At 42.2% G+C, this 26,132-nt stretch overlaps 1 protein-coding gene across 8 annotated transcripts in view; it reads left to right on the forward strand.

The window, feature by feature from the left end:
• The window catches only part of phldb2b (pleckstrin homology-like domain, family B, member 2b), a 49,840-nt gene that overhangs the window by 12,965 nt on the left and 10,743 nt on the right, over window positions 1-26,132 (forward strand). For 3 of the 8 annotated variants that reach the window (XM_014340111.2, XM_042228542.1, XM_042228546.1), the window contains 20 exons: window positions 3,187-3,306; window positions 5,336-5,520; window positions 5,862-7,118; window positions 9,316-9,693; window positions 10,443-10,604; window positions 10,760-10,897; window positions 12,016-12,144; window positions 13,378-13,533; window positions 13,720-13,830; window positions 13,920-13,994; window positions 14,090-14,155; window positions 14,530-14,682; window positions 15,636-15,779; window positions 16,404-16,503; window positions 17,695-17,845; window positions 20,624-20,714; window positions 20,929-21,075; window positions 22,475-22,694; window positions 22,843-22,928; window positions 23,013-25,834. In XM_014340111.2, coding sequence (XP_014195597.1) covers window positions 3,187-3,306; window positions 5,336-5,520; window positions 5,862-7,118; window positions 9,316-9,693; window positions 10,443-10,604; window positions 10,760-10,897; window positions 12,016-12,144; window positions 13,378-13,533; window positions 13,720-13,830; window positions 13,920-13,994; window positions 14,090-14,155; window positions 14,530-14,682; window positions 15,636-15,779; window positions 16,404-16,503; window positions 17,695-17,845; window positions 20,624-20,714; window positions 20,929-21,075; window positions 22,475-22,694; window positions 22,843-22,928; window positions 23,013-23,153 — 4,010 coding nt within the window. In that variant the 3' untranslated portion in view covers window positions 23,154-25,834. Of the gene's footprint in view, window positions 1-3,186; window positions 3,307-5,335; window positions 5,521-5,861; window positions 7,119-9,315; window positions 9,694-10,442; window positions 10,605-10,759; window positions 10,898-12,015; window positions 12,145-13,377; window positions 13,534-13,719; window positions 13,831-13,919; window positions 13,995-14,089; window positions 14,156-14,529; window positions 14,683-15,635; window positions 15,780-16,403; window positions 16,504-17,694; window positions 17,846-20,623; window positions 20,715-20,928; window positions 21,076-22,474; window positions 22,695-22,842; window positions 22,929-23,012; window positions 25,835-26,132 lie in introns of those variants that run through there. The other 5 variants (XR_006055414.1, XM_042228543.1, XM_042228544.1 and 2 more) reach the window with 5 other exon arrangements.

Raw genomic sequence — 26,132 nt, forward strand, 5'->3', positions numbered from 1 at the left:
TCTGATTGGTTAAAATGATTCAATTCAATTTGATTTTTTTAGTCTAAAGGTCAATACTGTTACTGAACTGTTACCTGATGTGCTGATCTTTGCTTGTTGCTTGCTGGAAATGGCGAAACACTGTAATTATTGCACGGGTCAGTAAATCACGTGCATCATTATTACAGCAGGTTAGAGGTGTGATTCACCCGTGTTGCTCACTTGGTGGTTCGTTTTCTTATTTTTAGCCAGATTCTGGCAGTGTTCCATCACAGCTTCTTGTCTGCATCTTTTTAATATAAATGAACTTTGTGTGCCTGTCTCGTGGTTATAAGTTAGCTGGTGAGTTCACGTGCATGCGCCAGTGCAGATGTAATGTAGCTCATGGATAGAAAGGCAGACTCAGTGGTCAGGATACCTGACACCTGAAAATAAAACCTCCCTCTTTGTCACGGATGTTATTATCCTCACAAATCTTTCTGCCTGCCCACCCCCAGAACATTTGGATTTTGCTTTTTCCAGTTTTACACCATAAAATGGATGAAATGTATCTTTTTTTGTTCGCTTTATTCTTTTCTTTAAATACTTGGTGAGAAATACAGTTAATTAGAGGGCTGTTAAGAGGTTATTCACAGGTCTGCATTCTTTGCTTGAGGGAAGTTGATTATTTGTTAATAAGATTTGAGATAGAGCAGACAGAAGGCAATCCTGAGTTTGTGAGGAGACACATTAGGCCTGTGAGTGTGAGCATGTGAGAGACGGAATGACTAATCTGCTCTGACTCTCCTGAGAAACACCAGTCTGTCTTTTCATGGTGTTACCACTATGCCCTTGTGCCTGGGAGAGGGTTAATTTGTGGTTTTGAGGACAATTTCCTCTCCCACTGGGACCTGTTTGTGTGTGTATTCATTTCATGAGTGAATACATTCAGCCTGAGATTTAATGTCAACACCGTGCATATTCTAGGGATCATAACCAAGATAGCATTTGTCTAATATCTTTCAAATTTGGGGATAGTTGTAGTTGACCTTGCATCACCATTGTTGGGTATGATTGCCATGGATGTCACACCTGATCAAGTAGCTGGGTTTCACCCGGGCATGTGTTTGCACCTTTGAAATTGGTTTATTTTTCCTTGTAGCCTAATGGTCTCAAATTGGCAATTCCGCCTCTGATGTTAACCAAACAGAGAAGCAGATTTAAGTTTCTCCTCCCATAACATTGTGGCGAGAGAGCGCAGATCTACATGGGGACAGAAATTGGCTCCAGGCGTACAGCTCAGGCTCCATCTGCGTCCTCAAAGACTCTGAGGTCTGACTTTGTAGATTGCAAACTTTAAATTATCCCATAAATGTATATACAGGCTAATTTCAGCTTTTGTTGTTGTTGGAAAGGGTCTGCTCATATGTGTGTGCGCGGGGAAGAGTGCATGCATTGGGGGGAAGGGGGGGGCAAACTTAATTTGCTGGTAAGCAAGTGAACACGTGAATGAGATTAGAGCAGTTTTTGTTGTGGATGGTGTCTCTGTCGATAGTGCACCCCCCCACCGAAGTTATTAAAGACAGCAGACTTGTATCACAGATAAATTTAGATGTTAATTTTTTTTCACATGGAGTTTGTTTGCCCTTGTTGCGTAGACTCGTATCTTCATAGCTATTTGTTTATGCTGGGGGTCGAAATGAGGAGAGAATAATTAAGAGTTACTTGCTAGCTAAGGACATGAGAGGAAATTAGAAAGACAGGAGGGTCGGGGCTTGTTAACAAATCAAGACGTCACACGTTACCATACACTTTAAAAGTGGCTATTGAGGGTAGGAAATTAGATTTTTACAAGCGCTGACTGCTGTGTGTGTGTGTTTGTTTGTGAGCCCATGTCTGTGTTTGCCGTTACGCTAAATACTGAGAGGTACTGGGATTCATTAGGCAGACCCTGTTACAAGGCATGTTCCAACACACACAGATAGATAGACGTTTTGAAGATTTACACCTTTACTCACGTCTGGCAAGGAGAAGCGCTTATTATTAGCTCTTACTCATACTCGCTGACACAGTGACGTTTGTCTGTGTGTGTGTGTTGCTCTCGGTTTCTTCACGGAGGCCCTACATCTTTTATCGGTCATGATCCCACTTCCTCACAGGTTGTGGCCAAACCTGCAAGCTCATGTTTATATAAGTATGGATTTGAGAGCTTCACAGTCCAGCTGTGCAGACTAAACATTTATTACACAGTTTTTGGGTGTGTGTGTGTCTGTGTTGCCCACTTCACATCACAGCTGCAATCGGATCTCCCCACTATGCTGAGAACTGGGTGTATTGAGGGGGGGGGGACTGCTTTTGAAATGCTCTAAGGTAATATCTAGACTGGCTCGACCTCTTTCATTTCAACTGTAATGCTCAATTCGGGTATTAACACAGCTTTTCTGCCTGAGATGTTTATGAGACTTGACATAAGTGTGAGAAAGAAAAGGCAACAAAAAATGAAATGAGAACGAGAGAAAAAGAGAGGATGAAAACAATCTGGATTTTTTCCATTCAGCCTTTTTCCACACCCCCCTCCTCTTGCCTCAGTGGTTACGTCTGACTTCAGGTCCAAAGAATCTGATGTAACTGAAATGGAGCTATTAAGGAGGTGCTTTTTTAGCCTCTTACACATAACGTTATGGGGGTTTTACTGTAACAGGGCTTTTCGACAATGGAAGTAGAAGAAAGACCCGCATTGACCTGTTGATTTAAGAAAGCTGGCCCTCAGCATTTCTTTCCTCCTTGGCTCAAAAAGTGCGTCAGTTCAGTGTTTTTATTCTTTTATCCTTTTTCTCTGTTTTTCCCACACAAGACCTCCTGTATCTGTGTCAGCGCCGCTCTTCCTCTCTGTTGCCATCTCAAGTATTTGGACAGCTGTGGCTGCCTGTGTGTATTACAGAGGTTGTGACCCTGAGATCTTGTTTAATACCCGGCCCTCTCAGGCTAATTGATGGCCAGGGCAAACACAGTCGTCTGCTGCGCGTGCGCAAGTGTGTCTAGCTGTGAATAAACACCCAGGCTCACATGAATCTACTTAAGACTTACCTCTTCACATATGCGCTGTAATGTGGATGTTGTAATTGTGTATTCTGTATCACACTAGCTTCACATGTTACCTGGTTACCTGCAGATTTTGCATCATTTGTCTCAGTAATTTGAGACGTGTGTTTGTGTTTTCCCTTTCAGGTTATTCTTTGTGTCTGGGAAAATCCTATTTGTTCCGGTTCAACCATCCTGAGGAAGCCAGCAGAATGAAGAGCATGCTTCCCCAAAAGAGTCCTGTATCGGCTTTAGCCTACAACACAGGTACATCACACAAGGGGCTGACCCTGAGCTGTGCTTGATCCCTCTTTGGTTTGTCTCCTCTGTGTCTTAATTTTGCCATTCCAGAATATACATGTAGGCCTTTTTGATTATTACTTTACTGGCTTTTCACTTCTTTGCCATCTTCAGTGCTCCATTAGATCCAGCTGCTGATGTAACATCTGCTGCTCTTCTCACTAGTCACTTCACTGTTATGTCAGTATGGAGTTACAGATAGTCACACTCCAGATGGGTTACATCCAAATGGAGGACCACACTGACCCAATTTAACGACCTGGTTGAACCATAAAGAATGTAAATAAATTCAGGTTCAAAGATTGGATGTCATCTAACTGACTGGCAGGGGGGGAAAAGCGGAGAATGCATGTGAGCTCAACTTTTCTGTGCACATTAACCATGGCTGCTGCCTGAAAGTGGTGGGAGGAAAGAGTCAGTGTTAGGGTGGGGGCAGGTGTTTCTCTCAGTCTTCTCATATGTCTTTCCCAAATGCACTTTCACGCACATTCCAAAACCTAAAATTCAAAGCATATTGGAATGTTTTGGTTGTATGGTGTCTGTCCATTGCCACGGCGATACATCTGGACTCTGCTGTCTCTTAGGCGATTTATCGAGTGCTCGAGGCTGCTGTATTCAGTGGAAATCCCGCTCTTTAAACAGGCAGAAGGTGCTTATTTCTTCCACAGCTTCACGCACGTGTGTTAGGAAAGATTATTATTATGGGCAGAGAGATTCTTCACCGTCACCAACCCTTATTTTAAAGACGTCCAACTAAAGACAAGGCTCCCACACAAACACAACTGAATATGTTGGAGCAGAACAATCATGAAAGGAGAGAGTTGATGCACACCAGCCCTCCGGTGTAAATCTGCCCATGTATGGACACAAACACCCTGTGTGTGTGTGTGAGCATGCCTGCATTTTTCTAGATCTTATGATGTCTTTCACCTTCTGCCTCAGTTCACTCCACCATGTAAGGGTTTGACATTTTCTCACACAGGCTTATATTCATCTATAATCTGTCTATGCACTTTTAGGTGCTCCAGGTTCTCGCTTTCTTTTACACATGGAACATACAGGCGGAGCCACAGTTGCATGAAAGTGTATATATGTGTGTGTGGGTGTATGTGGTTGTTAAACACTGGGTGGTCTAAGTTTGAACATTGTAATAGCTCCTTTTCCACATAAAGCCACAGATAATTTTGAAAACTGGGCAAGGTTTGAGCACATTACTTTACCCTAAGTGTTTTCACCTGCTTGGCTTTTTTCAGAAGATATTTACTGTTTTCTTTTTGGAATTTTGCACCAAAATAGTACCGGAGCTATCAGGCAGACTTACTTATACTTAGCATTGCTGCCAATCTTAGCTATGCTATTGAAAGAAAATGATAGTTTATTTGTAAATCCAGCAGGAAGGAAGTAAAAATTGACTCAGCTGAGGTTTTGAGAAAAAAAGACCTCCTCACTGCTGAAGCTACTTTAAATAAAAGACTTAAGGAAGGGCGGGGGGAGCCTCATGAGGGTATTCCAGAATATTTTGTGGTTTATCTCATCTACAAAATCCTATACTGAGGAACTGAACTCGAGTTAAACTGTTTGTCTTGGATCTAATGGATGGTTTTGTGTGAATGTGTATTTGCATGCAGTTTGTGTGTGTGTGTGTGGGACAGGATTGTTTCCTATTCTCAGGGATAGGGTTAGTTGTGGATTGTTTGGTTTGAGTTTGTTCTGCCAAGGGTCCCATTTATGAATAGCTGCAGGTTTAACTATACATAAATCTCTCCCTCTCTCTCTCGCTCTCGCTCTTTATTTTCATTCGCCACTCCCTCTTTCCTTCCTCTGTCTTCACCTGGCTCTTCACACATAATTTCCATATTTGTTCTCCCTGTTTCTCTTTCCTCTTTCTGTATCTACTTTTCTATCTAGTCGTTCGATAGCTTATGTTTATGTTTAACCTAGCTTTCCCATGTTATAGATTCATTTTCTTTTCCATTTAATCTCTCTCCCCGTCCAGACTACCTGAAGTTTAGCAGTGACTATAGCCATGCAGTTGTGGGTGGCACCAGTAGTGCTAGGGGCATGCGATCAGCATCTGAGCTTCGGGACTTGATGGACACCCTGCAGCGTAAGAAAATTGCCCTGGAAAACAGCCTGAGAGCCAACGGGAATGCCAACCCCTCCTACTTCAGTGTGACACAGGTTGGTCATCCTTTAGCTCCAACATTACCTCTCAGGGCACTTTAACAGGGGTTGTGAATGATTCTAACTGATATTCACTCATTACACGAACCAGTTGTTACATCGTTGCATTCTGCATTGTGTTCTCCAAACACAATTCTGCACATATTCATCAACACATACATCAATATCAGTGTTTCTGTAATTTATATTACACTGTAAACACTTGAATCTAATAAAGCCTCAAAATGATCATATTTGTGTATTTCCATTTCTTCATTTGTTTCTGTCTATAGCTTCCACAGGAGAACTGAATTCTTATATATTTCTAATCATACATTTTTTTCTTTTCTGTCTCCCAGTCTCCCCCCACCACACCTGTCTCCAGTCCTGCCACATCTTCATCAGCCTATCAGGAACAGGCAAGGCGTTTCTATAGCTCCGATCGTCCTTCTTTGTCCTTAAAATCTGCTCCCCCTCTTTCCCCCGGGCGACGTTCCGACCCTTCTTCTTCTTCTTTGGCCTCACGCTCTTCAGTTGGCCGCAGTCAGGACAATTTTAGCACCAGCGATAGCCGACGACTGCACAGTCAGAGCTCCTCTCCTTTACTCTCCACCTGGAATGGTGGGGGATCTTCCACTTCTGTTGCCAGTAGTGAGAACTATCTCCTCTCTCTTCCTCCATCTTCTTCCTCATCCCGCACTCCATCTTCTGGGGGCGCTGCCAGCATGCCCTCTAGCCCCCGTCTAGGACGCCGCACCTATGGGAACCAGGGGAACCAGGAGCCGACGCCCACTAGTCGAACCAGGAAATACTCAGCAGGTTCGCTGAGTGGGATGACAGCAGGAGGACACAGCCGCTCACTGCCACGCCTCTGTCCCTCCCCGTCCCCCCGTGACAATAATAATGGAGTGCTAACTTTGTCAACGCTGCCTCCACGGCGGTCTGATACTGCTGGGGATTACAAATTTAGCAAAGAGCATTACAGCAACGGCCAAAACGCTGACCTCAACCACAAGTCTAGTCACTCCAGTCAGCAAGCTGCAAACAGGATTAAAGGCCAGACCACAGCTCAAGGGGAAGGTGTCGTGTCGATCTCCCTCTCTTCCCCTAGGACCTCCTCCTGCTCCACCTCCCACTCCATCTCTTCCACATCCACATCCACTCCACCAGATGTAACAATCCCATCCAGGGCAGGGGGCTCCTCTTCTCCTCGTGTTGCCAAAAAACTCAGCCTAACCTCCACCAGCTCAATAGGCTCCATCAGCTCTATAGCTTCGAGCCCTCCAGAGCAAGAACGGCTAAGCAGCAATGACGCCTCCTCAGGAGCAGAAATGTCTGTGGCGGAGCAAGAAACACCAGGAGTGGGCCTTGAACTCACCGTTGCACCGGGACTAGGACTTAGAGAGAGGAGTTCTTCATTTGGGAAGGCCGGCCTGGAAACTGGAATTGGTCTGGGGGAGAGGAGGCAGTCATTTGGCAAAGCAGGGGTGACCCCGCCAGGGGGGTTCAGGGAAAGAAGGGGGAGTATCAGCTCCCTAAGTGGGAAGGAAGAACTGACAGACTACCACCAACGCCAAAAAGAGGAGAGACTCCGTGAGCAGGAGGTGGAGAGACTGGTGAGTTTAATTGCTTTTAGCTTCTGTATTTAAAGCATTGTAGCTGCTGTTTTTACTGTGCCATTTAGTATTTGCTTTTTTTTTTACTTATCATCATAGAGTGCATCCTCCAGCTAAGCTTATTCAGATAGACTGAATATAGGCAGGAGAGCAGGGTGTTTAAGGTTTAATGTTATTTTGTGCACGCATACAAAGACACCAAACATGGAACGAGTGTAGGAATGCTTCCCTGCTCCTTGCGCTCTCAAACATACTCTCCCAGGGAGCTTAACACAGGCGCACAGTGAGGTTCACCACTTGACAGGTGCTCATGGCAGTTAGCCCATACTAACAGCACTATTCTTAACCCTGTACTTGGATTGTGTGTGTGTGTATATGTGTTCATATGAGGTTCATGTTTATGTCAGTCATCTGGAGGTCCACCCAGTGTGGTTTGCTGTGCTAAGGAGCCACAGAACACATCAGTCAGATGTGGGTAAGAGAAACCAAGAAGATTACAGAGTTATAGTGTAGCAGGTGGATAAACACATATTATCAACATATAATGACAACCGATCTCGTGATCCCTCTCTTTGTATTTCTCTGTTTCTCTCAGCCATGTTCTCACAATTAAAGTGTCTCAGTATCTCTGATTTAAAGAACACTTTGACGGTGGCTTTTGACAAGCCTCCAAATTCTTATGAGCGTGGTTTTGAGCTTTCATGATGTGAAGATTTTCTCTTTTGCCGGTTTGAAGATGGGGGAATGAATTGTGTTGCAGTGTTGCACTTAATTGGGTTGAAACTATTTCTACTGCCTGTTTTAGTGCGTGCCCTGGTGTTAAATATCATCGATGATCCACATTATACAGGGAGTTATAATCACGTGCATCTCTACTTTAATCAGATGACTAAAGGTGAGATGTAGCAGCATTTGTAGCGTTTCAGTCTAGCCTTATTGTCTTGTATTTGTCTGCCCCCTAGTGGTATCTTTAGAAAATAGAATTCTGAAACAAGAGACTGCTAAAAAAGAAAGCTGAAATTAATGTCTGTGTTAATTAAAGGCACACAAACCTTTTAAAAATGAATTTAAAGCAAGGCGTGTTGTCCAAAAATTTCCCAGCTCGTTTCCTGTCTTTCGCTTCTTTCACCGTCTTTCATTTTCGTGCTTTCTCCAGCTTTCCTCTCATATGTCCGTGTCTTTGTCCTCTCTTCTTCTTTCTGTCTCTTGCTCTAGTTGACAGCTGATTACTATAGAGGCTCCACAGAAGCTTATGCCCATTAGAATAGCGCAAGGTGACAAACTGACACGGACACGTTTTGTGCCAGCTCCTGGTTCATGTTACGTGTTATAATTGGGGTTTGTATGTGTGCATGGTAAAATGTGTTCGATGCTTTGTTATATGTGGATTCTGACATAACTGTTTAACTAAGAAGCACTATAAAGTGAGTGTTTCGTGCTTTTCCTAAACACACAGTTAACTATTTCATGATTTTCACAATCCAAATGTCACCTGGATCCGATTCTCTCCTTGTGAAGAATCCCCTGGAAAGCATCTTGTTTCCATGGTGACATTCATAGACACATTCCTACTTTGGAGTCAAAGCCGGTTCTTGTGCACACTTATGACCATGGTTGACAGCTGACCACCTTCTCATTAGCTCACTCTTTCTCTCTATCACTCACACACACACGCCTCTGTCCATTTCCCCCCCCTCTCTGTATCTAATATTACTAACACAGGCTGGCTGTGGGGCTCATATACGTAACCCTTGAGAGAAGTAACTGCTGAACCTGCATGAGGGCATTTTTGACTCTCTGCAGCCTCCGTAGTGCCCCACATATAGCTATGCACTGGCAGGGAGAAGTGCTCACTCCAGGGATTCTCAGTGAGAAGAAATGTTTCTTCTAAAATCTGCAAATATTAGACCAAATTAGATCCACATACAGGAGAGGGTCATGCTGAATACTAAGTAAACGCTACTTTTCTTTATTTTGGACTAAACGGAAAAAGTTTTAGAAGGACTGACTTCTGTGATGCTTCCCGAGGTAATACTATTATTTAAAACTTGACTAAGCTCAATACTATAGGGTTGCATTGTATTTGTGTAAAACTTCAGCAACATGTCAACATTAAAAACATGATCTTAAATAGTATTTGCCATTGCATGCACATAACCCATACACGTGTGTGCCTTTATGTTTGCCATCATCTCAGGAGCGACAGCGGCTAGAGACCATCTTGTCTCTTTGCTCTGAGCTGGGCCGAGCTGAAAGGGACGGAGGCGCCGCAGCCACCAGCTCCACTTCAGCTGTTGCAGACCTGCAGAAGATCAACCAGGAGCTTGAGAAGCTGCAGCTGACCGACGAAGATGATGACACGCCTTCTGTCTTTTCCGACTCTTCAGCTGTTAGTGGAATAGTCGGAAACGGGCACACGACCTCCCCTGGATCGGAGAATGGTTACTATGATGATGACCTGCAGGTACGACGGAGGCGTAGCAGCGGTCACCGAGACAACAGGGCCGAATCGCCTGCTATCAGTCTGCGAAGCTTTGCCCCCACACCTTCACCACGTGCACATAGGACAAATGAGGTATAAGAGACAGGACACTTATTTTGTGACTGTTAGAACTTTATGCTAACACAGAAATGCCCTCCGTGTGTGAGTGCAGTATCACTGAGGTGTTATCAAGAGCAAAAACAAATGTTATTTGGTGTATAAGATGAACTAGTCTACAGAACCGTGTTTGTTCAGTAGAATCATATAACTTTTGACCCTCATTCAAAAAAGTAGGAGAAAACATAAATTTAAAAAAATATTCCGGTAGTATAAAATAAATACAGTGAAATATGCAATGCCTTGATGGTCTACAGACTTTAGTCACTCTGAAGACTTCATGCAAGAGAATATTCTGTAACATTAGTCTCTGTTGATTTGGTAAAATGATAGATGTATGTTTTTTCTTCTTCGTGCACCTTTGACCTTGGTCATCTTACTAAAATATTAATCAAGATTTAGCAGGAAGTGTTTAGCCCCCCCATTCATCCTGGAAAACATAACAGTGACAAGGATCCCTCCTCCTAATACTTAGAAAGTATTGACACAAACATCCTACTCAAGCACAGATGGGAGATATTTACAGTCCATTTATTAGATTAGAGCAGGCTAAGTGTTAGCATTTGGAACTGACAGCAGGCATTTGTGTGTATGTATGGAGCCCATACGCTTTCCTTTCCATTTGTGGCATCAGTGATTATTATTACAGGTCTCGCAGATATGTCAATGTAAGTGCATGTTAGCAGGAGTTAAATCAGCGACTACATTGATGATGATGTTACCAGGCTCTAGAGGATGCAGCTCGCCATCGTGGACAGGACACGATCCCTTCAGAGGAGGAAGTGAGGCGCGTGGAAGAGGAGAGAATCCAGGTCCTGAACAACATGGAGGAGCTTGAACAAAAGATCAAAGAGCTGGACAATCAAATTGAGGAATCTGCCCGAGAGGTATGTAGACGATGATGATATTTACTTTATTTATTGATTGATTTATTGTCAAGATTAACAGAAGATGAATGAGAATGTTTAGATAAAAGCACAGATATAAAGTATTGGTTTAAAACTGAGCGGTGTGTGCGCGTGTTTTTTTTTTTTTTTTAAAGGTCGAGGTTGAGCGAGCTCTAGTTGAAGCTGAGCAGGAGTCCGAGATAGCAGCTCTTCAACACGAAAAAGATGCTTTAGAAGCGCTTCACAACAAGATGGCTCACCTAGAGACCCAATCCCAGCAGGAAAAAGAAAAGGTATTCAAGTTGATACACTCAGAATGGGATGCTTACAGACCTCTTTATCATCTGTAATCCAGCTGGGTTAAAAGTTAGAGGTCCCTTTGAATATGCTTAACTTTGCCTTTGAATACATATGGTCATCAAAAGGGGGGAGAAATACACATTAACATATGGAAAAATTCTTTTAGGTGTTTGAAAAGCCATCTCCATTCACTCATACAGCCTATGTTTTTACTAGCAACATGCATTGAATGGCATTAAAAATACATAGGCAACTGAGAGACCCGGGCGGTAGGTGTTAATCCTTCTCATGCTCTCTCTGGTCCAAATATATATCTGCTAAGACTGTCCGGGGAGTAGCGGTCATCAAGTGATCCTGTTTGGCAAGTGTAGGGAAGCAAGTGTGCCTATATTTTTTCTACATTTATAACACCATATGATATTATTGACAGAGTGGGAGGTGTAAGCGGATAAATGGACGGTATTTCTGGTGTGTATCCGTGTGTGTGCGCGTGCTTTGGTTTGGCCTGTGTTCGACTGAGTCCTGGACTCACTCTGAAATTTCCATGCACCGGCATCTGCCAGCGGAAGACGTTAGGGAAAGAAAAGCGAGCGATCGGGTAGATGCGTGTAGCCCCGGGTGTTAAAAACTGGTTGAAGAGCAGATGAAGTTGAGTGCTTGCACAGATTCTAGGTGAATGTGTGTTTTGTGTATTTTATAGAAAGAGCCATCTGTGTGATAGTTAACCTCTGCTGCGCCATTCCATACATGCCCGTTCTCTCTTCTTACTTAATCATTTCAATCATTTGCATTCATAAAAAAACGAATAAAACGGCAGAAGTGAAGTCTCATAACATCATTAATCAGTTTTCCATTGCGCTCCCTCCAGCTTTCCCTCCCTCCCCACCCACTAGGCTATCCGTACTGACCTGGTCGCTGTAGTAACTAACTGTTGCTCCCCAATCCCCACTAACTCTGCCATCCTCTCTGTCCTTTGTGTGTGTGTGTGTGTGTATGTGTGTGTGTTCGTCTTTTTGTGTCTATATGTACACATAAACAAACATGTACATGGTGTACGTCCTCGTGTGGGAATGCGTGTGTGCATCTGTGTGTACGTACGTTTGCCTGCCAGGCGTGCAAGCTGCTGCAGGCAGAAAAGGGCAGAGTAGAGAGGTTGGCTCAGATTGTGTGTGAGCAGCGCTCCCAGCTGGACAGCTGTCCTGAAGCCACCAAGGAGCCCCTGCAGGAGCAGCTAGCCAGGGTCAGTACACACAAACACACACACATATGCACACAAACACACGCACATACATATATTTAGAAAAATATAGTGGAAGAGCCAATGGAAATCATGCATATTCGAGAAAGTATTCAACATAAATGTGACCGCTGTATCGGCAAATACTAGCACTGACTCTAAACATTTGTTCACATGACAGACTCGTTTATATAATGTTTGCTTACTTGCATGAGAGCATGGCACACTTTCAGAGCTAACGTTCATTCTCAATCATTCCCTCTTTATGTTTTATATCATCTCTAAAGTGTCAGGCTTTGGTACCTGTTTGGTTCTTACAGACTGACTCTGTTGGGTGTAATGTCTAAAGGCTTCACCTTTTGTGTTTGATGAGCGACTGTTCTTTGAAACGACTTATCAAAGAGGCGGCACATTTAAATCATCTTCACTTTGGGGCGAATGCTTATGGTGTGTGAAAGGCTGCATGTTTAGCCAAACGGTAGTGATGTGTTGTTGCATGTTTAGTGTTGATGACACACACATTAGAGATTTCACAGTCTGGTTTGCACTCGTGTCTACGTATGTTATGGAATGAGACGTATTTGATAAACGATTATTTGTCGTATTTGAGTATGTTGGCATTTCTTTGCTAATGTTAGTAGATGCAGGTTTTTATGTGAGAAGGTTTCTTTTATGGACACTTGCACGTATACTTGATGTTCTTTCTCTAATGTGGTGGCTACAAAAGCATGCAAAGTTTTGGATTAGTGGAATTTTTCTTGTTTTTTATTGCAATTTACGGAGTTCAAGTTTAGTGAAAGGGTTTGTTTTAAGTTTAGGAGAGCGCAGCATCAGCTTTGGAAGTAAGTTTAGCCATGAAAGACAACCCATATTACTACATTTATGCAGATTACCACCTATTATGCCTGTGTTACTTTCAGGCCATTATTAGGGCAATGCCAGACTGCAGGATGTGCTACAGTACATTGCTGTACTCAAAAAATAAATAAAAAAAGAATAAAAACATCAGTAGCAAAGGAAGACTGACTGCTTGGTCATGTGATCCTAAGGTACCAGCCCTAGATCTTCAGATAATTAAAGCCCACCACAGCGGTCTGTATCAAGCAGGTTTAAGCTGTACTGCACAGGGTACTGTGCTGCTTTGACTTCAGAAATCTTACAGTTACTCCCAGTGACAACTAAAAATTTGTGAGCAGTAGTGTACACTTGTATTATCTATTTCATTGTGTGTATCAGGACTGCGAAGTGCTTGAGGCAGAGACAAAGCGTTTTGAGGACCTGGAGTTTCAGCAGCTCGAGAGAGAGAGCAGGCAGGACGAGGAGAAGGAGACCCACACCCAGCAGCTTCTCCGGGAGATCGCAGACTACCAACGCAGCACCGTCACCCGCAAGGTATCAGCTCTCTTCTCGGTTGTTTTTGATTTAAAAATCCAGCCTGTTTAATCTGCCGTTTGAAGCTGAATTTGCTCTTTAAATGTCAATTTGTTTAGATTTGCAGTTTTAACAGGAATGTTTGATTCATACTTTCTAAGCAGGCTAGAGGCGCTTGATAAGTTTGTTCCGCTCTCCCTCTCGCAGGAGCGTCTGTTAACTCTGAAGAAGCAGTCGGCGCAGATTACGCAGCAGGTTCAACGAGAGAAGGAGAGCTTCTTGAAGGAGAGGAGCAACCTTGAGTCCATGCTGCAGAGAGTATGGCAGATTTTATGTTCGCATGTGCGTGCTGTGCTCTGTATTAATGATGGGAAAAGTTCATTTTTGTGTCTGTATCTGTCTGCCAGGAGAAAGAAAGCCTGGCTGTGCTGGAAAGAAAATACGCTGGCCTCACCGGTGGACGGAGTTTCACCCTGAGAGAGGTTGGTGTGATTGGCGGCTGCTGTGGTTACTTACGAGTCCTGGAACGGGCGATATCCTGATTTTAATGGCTATGATTTCCTTTTCCGCTTGCTAGGATTCAGCCTCTTTGGCTGATGTGTGTCGCTCCCTCCTTTCTTCTATTTTTCTCAAGAACGCAGAGGTACTTTGCCTTTCTGAGCTAATATTTCCCCTTTTGTGTTCCACTTTATTTTTGGTTTCCATTTTTTCTCTTTATTCCCAGTCTTCTTTGTTTTGCCACTGTAGCCTCTTGTTCTAACTGCTAGCTCTTGTAAAGCACTACTAGAAGTTCCAGAAATTTGAGATGAAGCTTATTTTTTTACGTCCACGTACTGTATATTAATGCTGACATAATCTTGTTAGTGTGTCCTTTGTCTCGTGTTAACAGTGTTGTGTGTAAATAACTTATTTCTGAAATTGCCACTAAATTTTTGCATTGTTCTAACAACTAATTTCCACGGCTAACTCACTTCCCGCTATGCCTCACCCCTTCTCTCTCCACATGACACCTTGCAGGGCTATGTCACAGTCAGTGAAATCAATGAGCTTTACTCACAGCTTGGGCAAGACCCTAAAGTTGCTCCTGTCCCCACTCTGACCAAAGCCTCTCCTGAGCCCGAGTCAACCCTTTCCCCTGATGAGGACACCCCCAAACCAGCGGAGGATGAGGTGTGTGTAGTGGTGTGACGGGTTTATCGTGTGTAGATAAGTACGCCGAGGCGGATGGTGCAAAGTGTGCGGCTGGTTCTCTCCCCCAGCTTGTCTTCCTGTTTCTGCGCTCATTTCAGCTTTCTGACAGTGTTCCTTTCTTTTTCCGAAGCTCTGTCGTTCTTCCTCACCTGCCGACTGTCACTCCTCTTCCTCCTCTCCTTCTTCTTCCTCCCGTCTAAATCCCCGCCTCCTCCCAAAAACACCCTCTGTGCACTGGCCAGAGAACATGGTGACATATCGAGACCCTTCCCCTCTCCCAGACTCCCCCCCACCTCCCCTTCCTGTCAAAAAGCGCCATCAGCAACACAGGCAGGTAATGTGTGTGTGTGTGTATATGTATACCATATTTACATATCTTTGTGGGGACCAAAAATTGGCATGCTCCTATACTTGTGGGGACTCCCAGCCATTATGCGGACAAAATGCATGTCCTCACCCAAAATGTGTTTTTAGTGTCAAGGTTACAATTAGGTTATGTTTCAGTTTAGGGTAAGAGTTAAGGTTAGGCATTCATTTTTGATGGTTAAGGTTAGGGAAGCGGCAAGGGAAAACATAATGTCAATTAGATGTCCCCACAAACATGAAAACACGACTGTGTGTGCGTTGGTGTGTAAACAACTGTGTGTTTATTTTTTATATCACATGCATATTACATTGAAACTAGATCCGTCTGTCTAAAGAGTAAAATTATTGAATGTGGGTTAAGAAAGGGAGAATGCACTTCTGCCACTGTGACTTATTGATCCTCCAGCAGATGGCGCCAGAGTAAGACATTTTAAATCCTACACACCAAGACTTTACGTTACACTTAAAGTATGGGGACATTGATATATGACTGAAAGTGAAATGAATAATTTTAATTTTTGGTAATTGTGTTCATGTGTTCTGTGTGTGTGTGTGTGTCTCATCAGCATTTCCGTCTGCTGGAGGGGAGGAAGAGGTCTGAGAAAGAAAGTGGCTCACATCTAAGTGATACATTACCCTGGAAGAAAACCGCGACCGCCATGAACCCCCAGTTTATGTGTGCAACACTCGGGCGCAGCTTCCCCACAAAGGTACAAACAGAGATGATTGTGCATGTAAAAAAAAAAAAAAAAAAAGTGACAGCAACTTCCGACTAAATATGATTAGATTATATTAGATTAAATCTAAAATTGATTTAGTGTGAAAGTTTGTGGTGTTTTTACAAATGGGAGTTCACAGAGCATCTTATTTTCCTTGACATCAAATGCGAGATGTGTTCATATGTCTGCTCTTCTCTTCCTCCAAAGCGCTGACATTTTGTCACGTTTTCATGAGAAATAGGGAGCATGGGAGCTATTTGTGATGTGCACGTCTAACCTGGATCACTTCCAAACTCGTCCCGCCTTTCTGCGCAGCTTAATTAGTTCTGATTGGATCTCATTTTATTCACTGACAAATGTGTCAGTATGTTTCATCATAGTTTTTGTCCTTGTGCATTAGTTTTTGTTTAGTTATCGTCTCGATCTCATCAGAAAACAACGTTTTTTTTTACGAAAACTATGGTGGAAATGATTGGTTTACAAATTTACCACTAAATGTCAGGCTTGGTCTGTGTATCACTTTTCGGCTTCACCACTTGGTCTTTGAGTTATAGTGTTTATTTTAAATAGAATATGAAGCAACCATTTCTTCTCCGTCTTCTTGATTCTTTATAGTCCCATCAGCCTCTGGTACAGACTACAAGTTGTGGCAGTATTCTTCCAAGAATCCTCAGTTTATCCAATAAGGAAAGTGAATCTCGACGTCTGCATAAAGGTAAAACACACACACACAAATACACTTAACTTCACTTGATCTTACTCTCTTTTTTTTCTCTCGTGTATCACACAAACACACAAAACCACACTCATTGCTGAGCTGGGATTTGAAAATGCACCTTATATGGAGACAATATCCCAGCAAGAGGCTTTGTTTGTGGGTGTGCACCTCATTGTGTTTTGATAAATTCCACATTTGCTTATCTGTCAGTGGAGGAATGTGAGCGTTCCATCACTTCGTGGGGATTTACACGAGCTGTTGTAACGTCTTCACTGTTAAGAAAATATGACACACAAGAGTGTAAAGCGTTTGCAGTCTGTGTGGATGTTTGCTGTTTGGCCCAGAAAGATACAGGATGCCACCTGAAGGACACCATGCCTCCTCTCCATAGCAACCTTTTGCATAGGCATCGCTATTATAAATTAAATTTAGATTTGCACCTACTTAGACATAAGAATAAGTAGTTTAGTCTTTCATAAAATAAAATTTTCATTGCCCTTCAGACAACAAATCAGCATTTTGGGGGATCATTTTGAAGTACTGTGTGTCTCATGTTATAAGTGTACTGTCGTTGTTTTCTGGGAACTGGCACGTGTATCTGATGCCTTGGCCCCTTTAGTCCCCTGATCTGGCTCATCTGATGGGTGGGTCTAGTAAACAGAGCTGATGGTATCAGTTTTTGTGTGTGTGTGTGTTTCTTCCTGTACCAGGAGGTTTAGTTAGTCTCTCTTTAAAGTGTCCGCACTGTAGATCTGTCATCATTCATCCGTCAGCTTCTTGAGAATATCTTTTTGTCTTTCCAGAAGTCTTTGGACAGTTTCAGGCTGCTGTTTTTATTCATTTTTAAATCTCAAAAGCTGTTTCTGTGCTTGTTTTACAGAAAATATTTTTTCCTCTTTATTTTCCATTTATTTTGTGTGCTTGAGTGTCTTACTGTTAGGCCGCAGTTTCACCTAATCGCAGCATTAAGGCCTGGATATATTTTTTCCCGGGACGTGTGAGTACACAGTGTAACGGTGGCGGGGCATTGTAATCAAAATTTGAACCCGTCTGGGCAGTCTGTCCCAGAAGAAGTTACACCGACAGGTAGAAGACTTGGGTTGATGCGTGGGCAGGAGGAGTAAGTAACCTTGGTTGCTACTGGAGAATTCATCCTTTTTCGTCTTCATTGCGTTTGTGTGTATCCAGGTCAGCCGAGCTCCCGAGCTGCTTCTCAGACCAACGTCTACCTCGATGCCTTTGGGTACCGTGAAAACCAGGCCTTTGATACAATGAGTGTGGATAGTAGTGACTCTATTGAAACCAGCATCTCTGCTTGCTCACCTGACAACATCTCCAGGTAGGTGACACAAAGGCCTGTCAGCAGTGTGTATGCGCTGATGAAAATAACTGTTAAAGACGTCTTTAGAATAAGTTGAAATGGGACAGAAAGTTGGATGAAGTGGGGAGGGCTTGCTAGCAAAAAATTAAATAAAAAAGGAGTTTCCTGCCTTTCATGTTCCCTCCTTGGAGAATAGGATGTGTAGAACTGAGCGTGTAGCATGAGTTAATGGGGGAGGACTCTGTTGATTAGAGTTGTAGGGATCAGCTTACGGAAGACAGAAAACATAAAGGGGTGTGTGCGCGGGTGCCTTTCCAGTCAGGCCCCTCAGGTTCAGATTAACTGAGCAAACCAGCATGAGTGTGGAGGTCCATTTAGGGGTTCAGCCCCCCGACTGGAGTAAAACCATGTGTGCCTGCTTTCCCTCAATCCTTTTTACATCTTTTGTCTCCCCTCCTCTTGTTTCTCTGAATGGTATGGTCTCGTTCCAGCAGATTTGAAACCATTTGCAGAGTTACATCTCTGTTTTGCGCGTTTTTATTCTCAGTATGCTTTGGCTCAGATTAGGCTGCATGAGGTTATATTGCACTGGAAGTCACGTTGGGGAATGTGGATCAGTTTTATGACAGAGCTGGAGTTTTTTTTGGTAATTTGCAGCGATGAGTCCTGTTTCGGGAGATAGAAGTGTTAGAACAATTTTTTTCCCAAGTAGTCCAGAACTCGAATAAATACATTTGGAACTGCACGGGTGTGTATTGACAATGAGTGCAGTTACCTCTCGTCGATTGAGGTAAGAAAAATGCCATCGGTGGTACTGTTTAATTCATATTTGACTTTGGTGATATGTTGATATTCATTCATAATTAAGTACTTTTTCATTTAATAGTAACAAGCGCTCTAATTTCTTTCAAAATGATTCGACTTGTTACTGTTTTTGGATTCTTTGCTGGTGTTTTGTTGAGAAAAAGCATCTGGAAACTGATGAAAAAGACAATGAAAAAATAGCAGAGTGGGGGGAAAAAAAGAGGTTTTTTCCCTTTTGCAAATGTTCTAGTTTTTTTTGTTAGTTTTTTTTCATGCCCTCCCTCCCGTTCCTTTTTTGTCCTCTCTGCACTCGGGCTGCTCCAAATTTCTCCACCCTGTCTCGCTTCCTGATTTGTTTATAGTTCAGTCTGATGTGCACCATTCTTCTTAGCACTGTTGTGACATCAACACCGGGTATTCATTTCCTCCTGGATCCAGATAAGAAGGTGTGTGTGTGTGTGTGTGTGTGTGTGTGTGTGTGTGCATTGCTTATGTTGCTTAAATCTGGTTACACGGTCATATTTTGGGAATTGGCCTTCCCCTGAGTATAAAAAGGCAAATTCCAATAACAGAAATATTTAAAATGCAGTGCTCAGACTTGGTTTAAGGTTAGGGTAAAGCAGGTTATGTTCAGGGCTTGGGTAAGGTTTCATAAAATGAATGTAAGTCAGCACGGCGGTGGTACCAGAAGTGCATTTGTGAGAGTAAATAGACTTGGCAAGAAAATTAGTGTGAGAAAAAGAATTACTGCTTGACGTGACAGAGGAATACATAAATAGATCCTTTCGCTGTGATGTCAGGAGTGAGTGTCATGTGTAGACCATATGCAGTTTGGGAGACTCTAAATCAGACAAGGCCTCAAAGACCTAAAGAGATAATATAGATGGTTTGCCTTGGCAACGCGGCCTCTTTTCTTAATGGATTTCCTCTTTGATTTAGCGCGCGCACACACACACACAGACACACACAGACACACACACACAGACACACACACACACACACACACACACACACACACACACACACAAGCAGTGAATAATCAGTATTCTCAGGACAGTTTAGCGTTTACTTTGGAATGTTAAACAGAGTTCTTCTTTTTGGCTGTAGATCTACATGTGTTGTATGCATGTATGTACACACACTGCAACCATTCATCGACCAACTCGACCAACTCCATTATGAAAAAATCCTCGATGCAAGTTTTTCACTTTGATGTTTTTTTTAATCCGCAACTCTTTAGGGCTCAGTTGTCACCATGACTATGTGAGCGTTTCACCCACACTAGAGACTACAAATACAGCTGCAATAGAAGATGTAGATGAACTGTTTAAATTAGGCAGCTTACTAAAGCCGTCCCACTTTTTATCACAATGTTAACTGCAGGGGTGAGTCTAAAGGGGGGCATGGGGTGTTCTAGGCCATATTTATTTGAAGACTTTAGTACCATGACTTTGCAGATTTATAGTAATTAAAGTGTTTTATTTATTAAATGGTATTGTATATAATATTTAAAAATATAAAAAATAAAACTGCTAAGTTGCACACTGAATCATTACTAGCATTAATTGTTATTATTAATTATTAACAGTTATACCAATAAGAATGTCACTTTTATGCTGACATGCTAGCTTCTCTTCACTGACTGAATATTTACTATTGCTCAGTGATAAGACATAAGTATTTCTAATCCGATTACTTGATTAACTCGAGTACTAAAACAATATCGATAGTTGGAGCCCTATATTGGATTATAGTAATGCCGACATTCATCAAACAATTTCAAAGAAAAGTCCAAGTTCATTGATTTTCTCATGTCGCGTGTTGGTGTACCCACTGTTTTTTTTTATTAACTCGCGAGCTGCTCCCTTGCATTTTTGGAAAATCCCAAAGTGGGTTTTTTGTTTGTTTTTCTATAAGTGTCAAGTGTTTGATGTAAAGCAAAAGATACATTATTTTCTATAATTGTTGCTGTATGTGCTTTTTGCGCTGTAGTGCCAGTACGTCAAATGTAGCCAAGCTGGAGGAGATGGAGCGCCTGCTGAGAGAGGCGCAGGCCGAGAAGAACCGCCTCCTCGAACACAAGGTCACTATTTGATTTATTCATATTTTCACATTTTATTTAATGTTAGAGAGATATGTAGCGTTAAAGCCAACATGCAGATCAGTCGAGTATCTTTGTAATAATTCCAAACCTTAAAGATAGAGGTGCTACTTCATTTGCCCAAACTGCAAAATTGTTGTGTTTTTTATGTGTGTGTCATTAAATAACCTGTGACTGCATCTGAATCGTTCTTAAGGAGCGGGAAATGGAATTTCGAAAGCAGGCCTTGGAAGAGGAGAGGAGGAGACGGGAGGATCTGGAGAAAAGGTTACAAGAGGAGACCAACAGACGCCAGAAACTGATCGACCGCGAGGTGAAGCTTCGAGAAAAGCAGAGGGTGCAGGTAAGAGCTCTGGGAAGAGCTGTGGATAATAGAGGTTCTTTATCCAAAACATACGTATGAACTTCAAGGGAACTAACCTTTTACCTTCTTTTGACAGTGCACTCTGTCTTGTTTCTGTAGCTTACTTTTATACATTTCAGACTAGGGCTGGGCGATATGACCCAAAATTCATATTTCGATATTTTTAGCTGGATGGCGATATAAGATATATCGATATATATATTTTTTAAAGCCATAAGGTAAGAACAAAAAGACAGTTCTTAGTCAAAGCTGTGTCCCAGATGTCACACAGGCACTTTTATTAACATACAGCATAGATGTACATGAAGCAATTACTCAAAAAGAAATTATCAGCATTTATTCAATAATCATGCTCCATAAATAAAAGAAAACAATGTTGTTTTTGTGCATAACAAAAGCTCAAAATTGTGCAGTCAAAATGTAAACTAACAGACGATGAGCATAATAACAAAGACAGATTTCACAGCTGCTCTGTTCCCAAGTTCTACTGCGTGACTGACAGCCTGGAGTTTGAAATCCTCTTTGTAACCGTGTCTTTTAACAGGTGCCATTTATGGCCCTTATACACACACAATACGGTAATATTACGTTGAAGCACAATACGTATCACTCCGCGAGGCTCCAGACTACGGTAGCCGTAATGCTCCGACAGTCCATCAAGCGGTGCAACTTCGTAGCTTACCAAAGTCGTACTAAAACATTTTTTGACAGATTGCTGAGCGCCGTGTACCACGGTCAGATTTTAGGCCATGCAGCTCCTGTGGGCTGCATGTCGTTAGCGCGGTTAGCTCGCTAACACATTGACGCCGACCAGCCCCACGCACGGGGCGATCCGCGGTAACTCGTTAACGGAGATTTGCCGTGTTCACCTTGTCGTTGCCTGCAGGTGAAGCTATGGGGGAGGGGGAGTTGTTCAGTGAAGGAGAGGCGAGGCCGAGTGAGTTTGCGTAGAGATAAAAGTGGACGAAAGAGAGGCAAACTTGCGGCTCCACAAGTATAATTATAACGTAACATATCAATATAAACGATATTGTCACATCTTACATCTCGTATGAAGATATATTGATATTTTTAAAAAACTCGATATATCGCCCAGCCCTATTTCAGACATACTTACAGTACCTCCTTCTGCATGGTTTTAATCATGTCTGTGTTGACAGTTCTCATAGTAAGCTTCATTTATCATCTTTAGTTCTTTTTCCCGGACCATCAAATGTTGGCAGCAGAACAAAGAGAGAGAAATACTCTGATGTTTCCTAATGTATGACTTTCTGTAAATCTTTGTGTTTTATAGGAATTTGGTAAAAACAAAAGAATTCATAAGAAATTATAAATACATCTTTGTCATTACATTCTCAAATGATTCCTCTCCCTCAAGTCCCGGCCTCTTACTCGGTATCTGCCTGTGAGGAAGGACGATTTTGACTTGCGGGCTCACATTGAGTCGGCGGGCCACAGCCTAGACACGTGCTTCCACCTGTCCATCTCTGAAAAGACCTGCCGAGGCTACTTGGTCAAGATGGGAGGCAAAATCAAAACATGGAAGAAACGCTGGTTCGTCTTTGACCGCAACAGACGCACACTATCCTACTACGCAGGTAAGGACAGCACACACTTGCAACCACACTCAGCAAAATCTGATTTAAAACCATTAAAAAACCTGTGTGTGTAGATAGAATCACAGACACATATGTGTTAAAGTTTTGTATTTCTTATAGTTTGAATGTACTCGTATGTTCTCTCCAGACAAGCACGAAGTCAAGTTGAAAGGAGTCATTTACTTCCAAGCTATTGAAGAAGTATACTACGATCACTTGAAGAATGCACACAAGGTATGCATTTTCCAACGCTGATACAAAAAGTGCATCATAACTCTTTCTTCTTCATTCACAATTCATTCTCTCTCCCTCCTTCAGAGCCCAAACCCCTCCCTGACCTTCAGCGTGAAGACTCACGATAGGGTCTACTACATGGTTGCTCCCTCTCCCGAGGCCATGAGGATCTGGATGGATGTGATCGTCACAGGCGCTGAGGGATACACTCAGTTCATGGTGTAGTGAAGCAGATGTACGGGCCTCATGTTTTTTTAATGCTGCAGTCCTTTGTGGGTTTTGAAGACAAAAGTATCAGCTCCTTATTTTCCTCCTGGATGAAGCTTATGTGCATTTGTGTTACACAGATAACACTTCATGTTGTGTTACAGAGCTCTCATGTGAAATTGCGGGCAGATATTGGACAGTTTAACTGTCTTCAGAGAAGAATAAAGTTTTTTTGTTCTGATTTTTTTATGTAAGTTAGAAACATTAGTTAAACCAGAGCTGACTTTGGTCTCTATATTATGCCCTACAGTGTTCAGCATCTTATACAAATTGTATACATATTTCCAATATTTCCAAAGAAATGGGGGGAAAGGCATTTAAAAGCATTTGTACATTATGAAATGCCTCATAATCTAGTAAAGGTATATTTTTTATTAAATGAATTAATTTCATGTATGATTAATGGGGCATTCTCAGGTCTTAAATCTGTGCGTGGATGTGCATGCATGCATCATATGATCATGTGTGAGTATATACACATGTGATGAATTGTCTGCTCTGTGTGCGCGCGCAGGCACTTTTCGTGTAGCTCCAAGGTGCTGTACTTACACGGTATATGACACTAATGTTCCAAACCACACTCGCACAAACCAAACTAATCAGCCCTTCTCTGAATGGATGCAGATGCCGGGTTTACAACAGTGTCAGCATAGGTAACGTGTTAATAAAACGACAACGTATTTGTACATTTTGCCTGCTAATTTCTTAAATGTTATGACATGTATGGTCCATTATCAACTAAAGATGTTTGTTTGTGCCTTTTAATCACATTTTAAATATTTTTTAGCACTACATACATCTACATACAAAACGCCAAAGTGGTGAGAAAGTACGCTAGTGTGGAATTGCGGTCCTGAATGGTTTTTTAAGGAAGAACTTCAGCAGGATGAAGTTTTATTGTTAGAAGTCAAGCAGACGAAATCTATGGTACACACATTTATTTGTCCTAAGGTGGCTGATTACTGTGCTGCTGCTTTAGTCCACTACATTTCATTACATTGCATTTATTACCACTAATTTAATGTGTTTTATTTTTTTAATGACTATTCCACTATGATCACTAATGCTGCTTTATGCATTATACTCCACACTGCATTGGCATATTTCTGTCCGCTGATAACTGCATTTATAATCTTGCCTCCTGTGTTTTTGTGTGCTGACCAAGCTTTATACATATGTGATACAATGTATATTTGGTTTCTTTGCTTTGAAATATCTTTTAAGTGGAATATTGTCTGTTTCGACATGACGTGCCGAGCATATTTTTACCAAACTAATGGAGTTGTCACAGAGGAAGCTTTCATGTGTTTTAATTCATCCAGTATTTTTATATAATTAATTTTTATGTTGATTTTACTGTATTTATGCCAGTACCATTGCATGTATCTTAATTTTGTATTTTCATATGAATAATAAAAAAGAATATATAATAAATATAATCGTTTGTGTTGTTTATGTCTTGAGGAATACTTTTCTATGAGAACAGTGGAGCTTGAGCATTTTACAGGTTTCCACCAGCAGTATTTCAAACTGTGCTGTAGTGCAACCTGCCACAGATCACTGGGATAAAGAATCACAGACAGTAAAGACAATAAGTCTTTATTTAAGTTCAGCTGAAATGTATTATTACCTGTGTGAAACTCCTGGAATAAACATCATATGTGTCTGCACTCTCATTTGTCCTATGTTACAGTTACAGTACAGACAGGTGAAATCCACACAGCCAGCTCAGAATCAGGGATGCACCTACCTTACTCCACCAGCCTAAACTAAGCTCAGGACATCTGTTCCAGTTCATAGATACAAGGCCTTACTAAGTAAAGCACACTCCCCTAATCCGCCTGACACAATATTAATAATAAATATTTTGATATAATGACACAAAAAAAATAGTAAAGTATCATGCAGCAGAAAGACGTGTCTGATATTTGTAAGAAACTACTTAAAAATGGATTTTTTTGTGTGGATACACCTGCCTACATATCTGGCTGAAGGGGGCGTGGCTCCACCTCAGCTCCTCACTGAGCCATATTACAATGTGTATAAAATATCTGTGGCCTGCAAACTATTACACACACACTGTGCTCACATGTTTTTGCTTTCACATTAGCTCGTCCAGGTACTCTCGGCACAGGAATATAAGTGGAGGAAAGGGTCTAGTCGATTTGGCTCGGTTACCCATGATTCAATGCGGAAATGAAATGAACCAGACAGATAGCAAGGTTTGTATAAGTGCTTTGCGGAAAGTTCTCTGTGATTTTAGTATACGTGATTTATTCAACTTCCGTATTAAAATGCAACTCCTCTGCCCTCACTTTTTTTCACACACCCGTATGTAACTGTATGTGACAGCAGCGCCCTATTTATAAGTCTGACTCTCATTACGAACGTGGTTGGTCCGAAGACAGTGGGATGTGGCACTTCCGTCCGAAGCCCCCCAAAGAGCACAGTCATCATTCGCTCCGTGCATCACCATGTGGCGCCAAATGTGAATCGCGATCTTGTTTACGCGTTTGAGGTTCTCCTTGTGGATTTCCATGATGTTCACAAGGTGAAGCTCGACCACGTCAACGTGTTTGCGACTCACATGTGGGTCACCTTGTGCTTCACGGAGCGGCTGATGCCTGTGCTCCTTGTTGGTCTCTTCACTGTCAGTATTGATCAGCCTTTTAGTCTATGCTAAAATGATAATATTACTGGACAGTGAACAGTTACGTTTATTACATGACAGCTACAATGAAAAAAAATTGTCTCACAAATGTAACAATATTTTCTACTAAGGTAACTTTATTTTATTGTAGTCAGCTGTCAGTTTACCTTCACCGCCCAACTGCATGTGACTGAAAGCTGATTTGAATTCCCAAATGGATCCAGGTTTAGGGGCATGGAGTTTGAGTGCCGCCATGTGGCAGCCATCGGTACTGTCACAGAGTCTGC

This window comes from Haplochromis burtoni, unplaced genomic scaffold (genome assembly GCF_018398535.1).
Source record: "Haplochromis burtoni strain Fernald_Lab_line unplaced genomic scaffold, NCSU_Asbu1 Contig_331, whole genome shotgun sequence".
NCBI lineage: Eukaryota > Metazoa > Chordata > Actinopteri > Cichliformes > Cichlidae > Haplochromis > Haplochromis burtoni.